The sequence below is a fragment of the Apis dorsata genome, unplaced genomic scaffold (assembly GCF_000469605.1).
Source record: "Apis dorsata unplaced genomic scaffold, Apis dorsata 1.3 scaffold_397, whole genome shotgun sequence".
NCBI lineage: Eukaryota > Metazoa > Arthropoda > Insecta > Hymenoptera > Apidae > Apis > Apis dorsata.
This window is the reverse complement of record NW_006263656.1, coordinates 1137951-1149871: the sequence shown is the minus strand read 5'-3', so window position 1 is coordinate 1149871 and position 11921 is coordinate 1137951. Positions and strand designations below refer to the sequence as shown.

At 22.2% G+C, this 11921-nt stretch overlaps 3 protein-coding genes and 1 non-coding gene across 4 annotated transcripts in view; 3 read left to right on the top strand and 1 right to left on the bottom strand.

Moving 5' to 3' along the window:
* The window catches only part of LOC102677854 (meiosis regulator and mRNA stability factor 1), a 10333-nt gene extending 7948 nt beyond the window's left edge, over positions 1-2385 (top strand). The window contains exons 20-25 of the mRNA XM_006619219.2: positions 99-304; positions 385-655; positions 736-1100; positions 1179-1262; positions 1349-1712; positions 1862-2385. Of these exons, the coding sequence (XP_006619282.1) occupies positions 99-304; positions 385-655; positions 736-1100; positions 1179-1262; positions 1349-1712; positions 1862-1917 (1346 nt within the window). The 3' untranslated portion in view covers positions 1918-2385. The remainder of the gene's footprint in view (positions 1-98; positions 305-384; positions 656-735; positions 1101-1178; positions 1263-1348; positions 1713-1861) is intronic.
* A 1839-nt stretch (positions 2386-4224) lies between these two features.
* LOC102677988 (NADH dehydrogenase [ubiquinone] 1 beta subcomplex subunit 10) lies at positions 4225-5188 on the bottom strand. Its single transcript, XM_006619220.2, has 4 exons — positions 4966-5188; positions 4758-4893; positions 4531-4670; positions 4225-4451 (listed from the first exon to the last, which is right to left on the bottom strand). The coding sequence occupies exons 1-4, from the start codon at positions 5045-5047 to the stop codon at positions 4327-4329; spliced, it is 483 nt and encodes a 160-aa protein (XP_006619283.1). The 5' UTR covers positions 5048-5188; the 3' UTR covers positions 4225-4326.
* Positions 5189-6752: 1564 nt separating this feature from the next.
* LOC102676434 (60S ribosomal protein L3) lies at positions 6753-11495 on the top strand. The gene is made up of 8 exons (XM_006619206.2): positions 6753-6795; positions 7162-7354; positions 9159-9327; positions 9600-9735; positions 9810-9996; positions 10279-10481; positions 10894-11049; positions 11233-11495. The coding sequence occupies exons 1-8, from the start codon at positions 6793-6795 to the stop codon at positions 11431-11433; spliced, it is 1248 nt and encodes a 415-aa protein (XP_006619269.2). The 5' UTR covers positions 6753-6792; the 3' UTR covers positions 11434-11495.
* On the top strand, positions 7013-7089 carry LOC116186059. Its single transcript, XR_004150984.1, has one exon. It is a non-coding gene; the product is annotated as a small nucleolar RNA U43 (small nucleolar RNA).
* Positions 11496-11921: the final 426 nt, after the last annotated feature.

Genomic DNA, 11921 nt, shown 5'->3' with positions numbered 1-11921 from the left:
TTATTATATTATATATAATATGTAATTATATTATATATAATATATGTTAATATATAGATATAAATTAATATTAAATATTTTAATTTATTAATTTTTTTAGATTGTATATCTACCAAGTAAACTTGTAGTTATGATGATAGATAAATCTCACTTGCAGCAGTTAACTTTACAATGCCGTCGATTATTAATTGATAAACCACAGCATAGAATGCCAATTAAAGAGTTTCAACAATTATATACTCAATACTACTTAAAATCATGTAATATAGACGAACTAAAGCAAAATTTATGTAATGTAGTTCAAGTAAGTTAATTTTTAATTTGATTTTATTAAGTAAATATTTTTTATAACAAATTTATAATAATATATATATATGATTTCAGTTTATAACAATTGATGATGAACAATTTGTAGAACTTACTCCATTACATTGTTTCGCTTGTAATTTATGTCGCGTAATGATGAATTATGGTGGAGCATTAAAACTTTCACAATTCGAGACAGCATATTTGTCTACTATAGGTTCTGCTTGTAAGCCTGTAGATTATGGATTTCCAACAACATTTGCACTTTTACAAGCATTACCTTGTACAGTAACGATAAAATTATCACGGCGAAAAAAAAATATTATATATTTGAATAAAAAAATTGCTGGTATGTATAAATAATTATTCACAATTATTTTAAAAACATTATTAATGTTGCTTTAATTTATTTTTAAATGAATTAAATAGCTGTCGATATGGCATTACCATCAACATGCGCATCAGCATCATCATACTGTGATACTGATTCTAGTAATGAATCCTTTGAAAGTGATTCATCTTCTCACGTTAATATTTCAAATAATTCGAATACATTAGAACATGCAAAGTGGACAGAACAAATTGTTGATAATCAAAATTTCTGGAAGCAAACAGAAAAGAATAATGTATGGTCTGAAGAATCTAATAAATCTTGGAAAACATCAAGTTCGGAAGACCGATCGCTTAATTGGCCATTGCGAGAAAGTGGAAGTGAAAGTTTTTATAAAAGCTTAATGCAAACGCCAATTATACCATGTGATTTTCCTGCACCTAAACCAGATTCTCCTCCTGAGGTATTTTCTTTGATAAATAGTATATTTATATGTATTTTTTATTTAATAAATTTTGATAAATTATTTTTTAAATTATAGAAAGATTTAAACAAAAATCAATGCGAATCCTCAGTTTGCATAACACCAACAAAATTTATATATCCACGTACTCCTAACGTACAGGTAAGTATTACAAATATATAATCTTAATTATTTTTATAATACTATTTATTAGTATAATTTGTATTATCGTTTTTTTATATTAATAGATTCCTCCACTGACTTTACATCCTTCATGGCATCAAATCACATCTGATGGTAGTAATTTACTATCACCAATGAAAACTTTATTAACTGCTTCAGAAAATCCTTTAAATCCATGTACTTCACCTTTCTTTTCTTCTAAGCATAATTTGGTTGTTGCTCCTCATCCTTCTGAATTGCCACTTCCTTCGTTATCATTAACTCCTAAAAAGAACATGTCTTCAGAAGCTATTGCCGAAAATTCTATAAATAAACAAGAAAATACTGTCAATAATCTCATAGAAGATATGAGTCTCAAAAATAATGAAAGTGATAATAGTAATGCAAAAACTAATAACAAAGAAAAATATAGTACTCCTACAAAACAATGTAAGTAATTTATTTCTTTTAATAATTATAATAATATTATAATAATTATTTTTAATATTATAATAATATTATAATAATTATTTTTGTTTTTATTAATTGATTATTATTTTAATTATCGCATATATTAAATGAAAATATATTCTTTATAGTATTTACCAGCAAACGTCGTTTAGCTGCTCAATTTAATCAACCTATTGAATCATAAATTTAGTAAGAGAATAAAGAATGTGTTTGAATACAATATGAAAATACGAAATTTGGTATCTAAACACATTTCATAGTCATATGATGTGTTTAAACAGAGTTAATAAGAAGAAGAATGTATTAGCATCTCGGTAGGCTGTTAAACACTGGGTTCAAATATCTATATGCCATTTTCAAAATAATGGTAGGTACGCTCTCCCATTTATATTTAAAATATTTATGATAATAATATATCGATTTGATACGTATAAAATAAAATTTATTTTCAAGAGGCATGAGGCTAAATTTTCATATTTAGAGGCAATATCTATATACTAAGTACCTATAATTTTCAATTTAAAAATTGTGAATAACTGTGAAGCGTTTATACCGAGAGATCTATATTGATTGTATTGCGTGTCAAATTCATGTAGCATTTTTCATACTGTGATATAGAATAGGAAAAAAAAAGAAAATTAATGCATAAAAACGAATAGAAAATGGGTAATAATTGTACAAATTTTATAGGATTGGGCCAGTGCCCAACGTTGAGACCTGCTGTTTGTTATAACGAAGTTACATCTCAATAAAATTTTATGTAAAGCAAAAATTAAAATCAAATTTTGTTCATTAATAATTGCTAAATATTTTTTTTTTAATTTTATTGAATTTTATTATAATTGAGACTTTATTGGCTCAACCCTATTAATCATTGTAAATTATTCTCATAGAAAAATGAATTGTACTAAAAAGACCAACATATAAATTGTTATACAACAATAATCTTTTTATCAATTATAAAATTGAATATAATTCATTTTTATAATTTATTCGTTAACTTTAACTTTTATTCATACAATTATTTGTCTTATTAGTGTCAAAGAATTTCTTTTATTATTATTATCAGTTCATTTCTTATTATCATATACAATAATACTTTATAATTGTATTATGAATGAATGGGTTTTGAGAATCCTAATGGTGATTAAAAAGCAATGTATGATATCTTGAAGTGTCATACTATTTTTTTTGTATAAATGAAAATGTTTTTAATTAAAGAATTATTAAGTTCAATGTTAATAATCACTATTAAGTAACTGAAACTCGTGAATGGATAAAAAAAATATAAAATGAAATTTTTATAAATTCCATTTAAATTTACTAAAAGATTATATTAAATAGTGACAGGCAATAAATATTTTATCTAAAATAAGACAAAAAAGAAATACTTTCGTATCAGTCAGATTTCAATATCTAACATTACTTTAAGTAATAACAATATTACTCTAAAATATTTTGTTTTGAAAACAAAAAAAAAGATATTGATGTTACATTATTTATGAAAATATATAATTAATACATTTAATATGTGATACGAATGAATGGCAAGATATTGCTCTCTTTGAATAATATGTAAATGATTTTGTCTCATATTTTACTTTATTATTAAGAAATATTTTATTATATTAAAAATAAAATATATATATAATTTCATAAACAGAACTCAGATCAAAAATATTATGAATTACTAAATGCATGAATTATTTCTAGAAAGATTATATATTTCAGATTTGCTACATTGCTTGATATCATGCCATAAAAATGCAAGAATCATGAATCAATCAAATATTATCATATATAAAATTTATAATTCCTTATATGACAGTCATATGTATTAATATTTTTATTATGTTTTCTAAATCTAATTTGTATTAATTTATTCATATCAAATAATATAGTTTTGTTACATGTTATATATTTATTATGTAGATATAATGTCAATTCTATTGTATTTTATATTTATATGAAAAAAGTGATAATTTTTACTTTATTTTTTAAATTGTATGAATTCGTCAATTTAGATTTTCTATTAGTCACAATAAAGTTCCGTTTTATATTTTAAAATACTTTTTTATTGCTTGAATTTAAAATATCATGCATCTTCACATAAATATTCATTTAGAATATTATTTATAGTAAATTTTATGTAAAATAGTTTTTAATAGAGCATTCTGACTAATAGAAAATTTAATTAATCCTTATGCAAAAAATGTAAAAACGCGTAAAATGTTGTAATAATTGCATAAGAAAATTTTATTGTAGTAACAAATACAAAGGAAATTGTAAAGTATAAATATTCAGTGGAATCTTCTAAGCAAGTATGGAATAAAATAGTTTATTATATAATAAATCAAAAATTTTTGTACATATTATTATTATAGAAAATGATAAAAAAAAATCAGCATATGAAATATGAAAATTATATTTATAAAATATAAAATTTAAATATCAGGTTTATAATTATTATTATACAAATGAAACACAATAGTTTATAATATAATACATTAATTTATTTTATCTCTTTACAGAGTATCTATCTGTACAATGATGCAAATGCACCTGTAATCTCAAACTGAGATGAATTAATAATTTATATATCATATCTTTTATTAGTAATACCACTACCAACTGGACCATGACGTCGTTCCCAAATCATACGATGCTTTTGTTTCATGAATGCATCAATTACACTTAGTGGTATACCAATATCTCCATCTGTATTTCATTACAACATTAAAATTAAAATTGAAATTAAACAGAATAAAATAATTTTATAAATTTTAAATATTCATACATTTTATAAACCATGCAGTACTTGCATCTTGATAAATTTTATATAAGTCATTACAATATTTATCTTTATCATTTCCATAATACCAACCACAATCTTCATATCGTTGTCTCAAGATACTAAGGACCTCATCATCAACCATCCTAATTTTGATTACATATTGATATAAGTATATTTAATCAATAATGTAAAAATATAATTTTTATTTAAACATTTAATAAGAAATGTACTTATCACGTTCAAATTGTTTTTGTGCTTCCCAACGACAAATTACATCTGATTCATAACATTCATCAATTGTTGGGACACGACGAAACTTTTGATGGTACCATGGATATTTCTTTTGATTTGGTACAACTATTTTTTCTATTAAAATAAGAAATTATTACTATCATTGATTTTTCTAATAACATAACCAAATAATTGATTAGATAATACCTCGAAAATATTCAACTGGTGCGTCTAATAGATAAAATAATTTTTTCATAAATTGAAAAAAGAAATTTTGTTCTGGATCCATTTTTAAGGAATTAAATATAAATTAAAAATTATATAATTTGTTAAAGACTTCTATTCGAAATTATCTGATCCTCAATTCAAGGATCATGGAAGAAGTATACCAAAAACTACATCTAGTAATCATTATTATATCTATAATATATCAATTATATCTAATAATGTTTCCAAATTTTTAAATTTTAATTATTTTAATATCTTCAATTGTGTATTTTTTTTTATTTATTATTTATTATTTTTAATGAAATTTATTCCTTAATTATTATTATGTATCTAATAGGGAATTTTTGTATTTAAAATAAACTAAAATAATTAATCAATTTTATTCAAATTTTGTTCAAATAAATTTTAAGAAACTCATTTCAAACAATAATTTTAAAAATTTAATGAAAAAATATAATAAATATAAACTTTATAATAAATTATGTTTGGATTATTTATAAATTTAAATACAATATTTTTATACTATCAGAGAATCAGCTTTAAGCTTATAAATTCAAATTGAAAAGAATTAAATTGTTTATGCTTATAAATAAATAATGTATTAATAAAATACATTATATATCTTTTTGAATAAGTGATGTAGATGATATTAGCAGGAAAGAATTTAAAATTTAAGAGGAAATTGTTTATTGAAATCTCGGAATTTATTTTTAATAATAATTTATAATATTTTTTCTTTAATAATAATAATTTCTAATAAATTAGAAATTTAATAAAGCTTAATTATCTTGTATTTTAATAATAAATAAGTTATTCTAAGTTACAAGTATTTTGAAATTTTTTGTAAATTTTGTTAAATATTTTTTATTGTTTTCAATCTAATTCTATATACATATTTTTCTTTATACATATGCATATATTTTGTTACCACAATAGCAAGATATTTCTCAAAAAATGAAAAAGAATTGACAAAGAGAACTATTCTTCGCAAAGGCAAAATCTTAATCTATTATCGGATCAAAAAAATAAAAAAGAAAGATCATAAGATTTAAAAAAAAGGAATAGAGAAGATAAAAGAAATTTTTGCAAGTTTTATAAACATTAAACAATTAGCATCTCACAAGTTAAAATATAGTTTATAATAGATTGTTTGATTTTCGTCCATTTTGTTGAGCAGAATGATTAGCATTTCATGGTCACCAACCTACTCAATTGTTAAATAATCTTTTCCTTAATAAATGCATAACATATTAAATATTAATGCGTGTAGTTTTTTAAAAAAAATTCATTTAAATTAATTATATTATTTTAAAAAAATTTAATTTAATTGGTGTCTCGTAATTATTATTCTTTATAAATTTTATTTAAAATAGTTCTATATCTCAATAAAGTTTCATTTTATAATAACAAAAATAAATATTTCCTTAAAACTAATGAAAATATTTATCCATGACAATATTTATAAAATTTTAATAAATATTATTAAATTGCTGTGTTTATTGCTTCAGTTATAAAAGAAAATATATAATATTTACATAGTAAAATTGTAACTAAATCTTCATATTTATTTCTTATAATATATTTATAAATTATATATGATATATATACAAATATACATATATAGATAATATAAACAAAAATAATATAAAATATAAAAAAAATTATATTTAAATATATTAAATTAATTTATTTGATATTTTTAAATCTAGTTACTTTTGTAATGAAAATATTGGTAAAACATTTGTTCTAAAAGTATAAAAGGAAGATTCAGGAAATGATTCTTCCATTTTCATCGTTATAAGTAACATGGTAAGTATGTGTGATATTGTTCTTATTAAATGTTGATTTCTTTAATGTTTTATCTTAATTATTAAAAACATATTACATTATTTATATATTGTTGTTAAACAATAGTAATATATTTTTTCGATTAATAAAAAAAATTAGTCAAAATATTTTATAGATTACATAAATTTATGTATAAGAATGTATAAGAATCACATGTTTCATTTTTATCACATTTTTTATGATGATCACATTTTTAATGTTTATGGTTTTAAAACTGAATAACCATGAGGATAAATTCTAGGGCGGTCTGATATTTCTAAATTAACCGTACTTTTTTTTAATCATTTATATATGTTATTCAATTAATATGAAATATGGTTTTTATAGTCACACAGAAAATTCAGTGCGCCACGTCATGGATCTATGGGATTCTATCCCAAAAAAAGATCTCAACGGCATCGTGGTAAAGTAAAAGCTTTTCCTAAAGATGATCCAAGCAAACCTGTACATTTAACGGCTTTTATCGGTTATAAAGCCGGGATGACTCACGTAGTCAGGGAAGCTGATCGTCCAGGATCAAGTAAGTGATATTTTTTTTTAATACGAATTAATAATTTTATTCTTTTAAATATAAAAATTAGAATTAAACAACTTATGAAAAATTTTATTAAATTATAAATAATTTTATATTAGAGTTGTAACTATTGATATTGTAATAATAAATATCTTTAAGATATTAGATAAAAATAATTGAAATTCATATTTTTTTTTTATTCAAAATTAGTATCAAGGATGTTAACAATTACGAAACTCAATAATATTTTATTGAATTTTTTATATATTCTATATAATTTGTGAAGATAATATGAATAGAAGCTGAAATAAATTATAATTTATATTGATAATATTTTTACCATAATAATTTAATTTATTTTTTATAAAAAAAAATAATTCTAGATATTTCTAATTTATTAATAATATCTTAATCATATTATTGATATATCATTGATATATAAAATTATTGATTATTGAGAATATATAATATACAAAACTATATGATCATATATATAGTCTTCAAAAATCTTCATATATATTTTTAAAGAAATTTATATGAAATTTTATTTCAATAAAAGTATGCATGTTTTATATCAAAGAAGATTAATCATTCAGGTAATGTAATTTTTTGAATGATTTAATAATTAAATTGCTAATCAAAGATAATCATATTCATATGATCTTTAATCTAAAATTCAATTCTCATATATGTGTTTATTCAGGATTATGTAAATATTGTTATTATTATCAATTTGATAAAATTATCAATTGATCAAAAAATCATATTGAACAATATTATTATTGTATGTTTTAAGACATATTATATAATGTTTATTTTTAAATAAAAGTATCTTTTTTAGAAATTTATAAAAGTTTAGATATAGATATAGATTATATAGGATTTTCTGAAAATTTTGGAACATCTGTAAACTGGAAATTCCCAAAATAATTTCAAGCAACATTTTCCTTTGCAAAAATTTTATGATTTTATTAACGAGTTATTAAAAATAATAACAAAAAACATTGATCAATTACGAAATGCGTAGTCTAATCGACAATAATATTGATTACGTCGACTGAACACGAACAAGTGCAAATAATATATCTCGAAAAAAATATATTGAATATTATACTTATTTATTCATTGTTTCTAATATAATTCGATATAATTTTTTATCGATAAAAAAATATTTGTTATATTTAATATATTTTTTTCGAGATATATTGGTTTGTTCTGAAAGTAATTTCATTTTTTTTCATGACAAAAACAAAATTACTTTCTAAACAATCTAATTTGGAATTGTTAGAGCTTGGTTTATAGCATATAGTCAACACTACTGTTGCGGCATAATTAGACTATGCACTTTATAATTGGACAGTATTTTTTCTTAATAACTCGTTAACAAAGTCATAATGAAAATCAAAGGAAAATATTGTTTGAAATTACATCAAGAATTTCCAATTTATAGATATTTCAATATTTTTAGAATATTATATAAATAGTACGACATGATAATCAAAGTTTAATAAACACGGAAATGTGTTAATTTACTTTGGTTGCGGTACAAGAGCTGTTTGATATTGTGCAGTATGGTCTAAACCGCAATGTCGAAAAATAACTCTGCTTTCTAAATATAGAGAGCAAAGAGGCACGACATATTCCATAATCTCTTTGAAATCCATTGGGTGATGATCATTGAGACAAACCATGTCTGGCATAATTCTATATATAATATAATATAATATATATAACATTATATTGACTTTTCTTGATATTTTTTTTGTTGTATTTTATACATATATATTTTTTTTTTATTTTATTTATTTAGAGGTGAATAAGAAAGAAATTGTAGAAGCAGTTACTATATTAGAAACACCACCTATGATCGTAGTTGGTGTAGTTGGTTATATTGAAACTCCGCACGGTTTACGTGCTCTTACCACAGTATGGGCAGAACACTTATCTGAAGATTGTCGAAGAAGATTTTATAAAAACTGGTAAGAAAAAAAAATTGTTATTAATATATTTTTTTTTATGTATTTATAATATAGAAATATAAAATATATTTTAATGAATCTTGAATCAGCTCTCCACTCAATTTGATGAGAGCATATATTTGGATCTTGCCTTAAAAAGAAATAATTCTTTTAAAAGGCTGATCCAAAGTGTGTATAGTCTCCGCTCGTTACGATGAGACTAACACGTTACAGATAAACAGATATTTATAAATTGAAAACAAAAAGCAGCCATTGCGGTTCCTTTTCTATAGGTACAAGAGTAAAAAGAAGGCATTTACAAAAGCTTCCAAAAAATGGCAAGATGATCTTGGTCGTAAATCTATAGAAAACGATTTTAAAAAAATCGTTAAATATTGTAAGGTCGTACGAATTATCGCTCATACGCAGGTAATTCTATTACAAATCTAATTTATTTAATTTTCTTTTAAAGTAAATTTTTCTTTATATAAAATTTATCATAGATGAAACTATTAAGGCAACGTCAAAAGAAAGCCCATATAATGGAAATTCAATTAAATGGTGGAACTATTGAGCAGAAAGTTCAATGGGCTCGTGAACATTTAGAAAAACCAGTACCTGTCAGTAATGTTTTTGCTCCAGATGAAATGATAGATGTAATTGGTGTTACAAAAGGAAAAGGATATAAAGGTATATTTAATAGCTTTTTTTTCTTTTTATATAAAATATATTTTTAAAATAAATTATAAAAAAAATTGGACTAAATGATGACAAAGCATGATATAAATTATCTGATCATTTTGAAGATATTTCATGCTGCCTTCCTACTGAAGTCTTTAATAATAAAAGGATTTCTATTGTTTGTGTGTGTATATATATATATATATATGCGGATGTGTGTGTGTACGTGTGTGTTTATCTATGTCTATATTTTGTAAAGCCTATTCTTATTAATATATTTGATTTATATAGGTGTTACGTCGCGTTGGCATACAAAAAAATTGCCACGCAAAACACATAAAGGTCTAAGAAAAGTCGCTTGTATTGGAGCATGGCATCCTAGCCGTGTGTCTTTTACTGTTGCACGTGCTGGTCAAAAGGGATATCATCATCGTACAGAGATGAATAAAAAAATTTATAGAATTGGACAAGGAATTCATACTAAAGATGGCAAGGTAAGATATTTGCATATAAAATTGTCTGCTTAAATTCTAATTTGTCATATATTCGATTATTCTCGTGAAATAATTAACAATTTTATTTCAAAATATTGAATAAATATTAAATGATAGGGCAATGGTAATTATTGTTATATAAGTAATTATTATTATGTAAGAATTTTGTTTAAAATTTAAGTGGGCATTTATTTTGTCTTCTATAGAAAATAATTGCTTCTTCCCTATGTTATTCTTCTTCTATGGAGATTACATCATAAGAAGCATATATAAACAACTTGTCCATAGTACCTAAAACATATTCATTATGCTTTAGTTCTCCAAAACAAGTGACACATTAAATTGATTTATTTGTTTATTATAAAAGAATTTTCTAAAATTTTATGAAAATTTTCTTTTCAATATTCTTTAGATCGTAAAAAACAATGCTTCTACAGAATATGATCTTACCGAGAAAACTATAACTCCTATGGGAGGTTTTCCTCATTATGGTGAAGTGAATAATGACTTCATTATGATCAAAGGTTGCTGTATGGGTCCGAAAAAACGTGTAATTACATTACGTAAGGTAAGAATTATGATTATCTTTTTGAATGACTTTTTTATTAAATTCATGATGAATGATAAAGAGCCAAATAATTTCTATGAAATTAAAATGATATTTAATGATAGGACTGATATATAATTAGAATTATATATGTTTTATATTATTTTTATATAATATTTATAATCTAATCATCTATTTTTACAGTCCTTATTGGTTCACACCAAACGATCAGCATTGGAGAAGATCAATCTTAAATTTATCGATACAAGTTCCAAATTTGGACATGGTCGTTTCCAAACTGCTGCTGATAAGACTTCATTTATGGGTCAACTTAAAAAAGATCGTATGCGTGAGGAACAACAGGCACAAGCCACTACTTCTGCACCATCGGCCGCAAATGCTTAATAACATATATATATATTAAAATATGTATAAAATAAATAATAAAAAATTCTATGTAAAACTTACATAATTTTTCAATTTCTTTTTGAAAATATGAAGAAAAATAAATAAGACGATTAAAAATTTCAAATTATTGATTTACTTTTTATTTAATAAGGCAATTAGAAATTGATTCAATTTTTTGTATACATTTTATGGAAGAAATATAAATAAAAATAGTGAAAAAAGAATAGAAATAAGATAAAAATTAAAGAATCTAGAATGCCTCGGATAAAACAAAGAGAGCAAATAATGAAAGACAGAAAAAAAATAACAATTGACATCTACATTAATATATATATATATATATAATAAATTTTTAATAATGTATACAAATAATTATGTAAATATATTTACAAAATTTATGTATTTGTTTATGAATAATTATTAAATATTAATAAAAATGTATTAATTATGATAAAAGAAATAATTTATTAATAGATCATAATTTA

Coding starts and splice junctions, on each gene's coding strand:
- LOC102677988 (XM_006619220.2), bottom strand. CDS start 5,047: ATGGATCCAGAACAAAATTTCTTTTTTCAATTTATGAAAAAATTATTT. Junction 4,894..4,965: donor ACCAGTTGAATATTTTCGAG/GTATTATCTAAT, acceptor TTATTTTAATAG/AAAAAATAGTTGTACCAAAT. Junction 4,671..4,757: donor AAACAATTTGAACGTGATAA/GTACATTTCTTA, acceptor AATCAAAATTAG/GATGGTTGATGATGAGGTCC.
- LOC102676434 (XM_006619206.2), top strand. Junction 7,355..9,158: donor AGCTGATCGTCCAGGATCAA/GTAAGTGATATT, acceptor TTATTTATTTAG/AGGTGAATAAGAAAGAAATT. Junction 9,997..10,278: donor AAAAGGAAAAGGATATAAAG/GTATATTTAATA, acceptor TGATTTATATAG/GTGTTACGTCGCGTTGGCAT.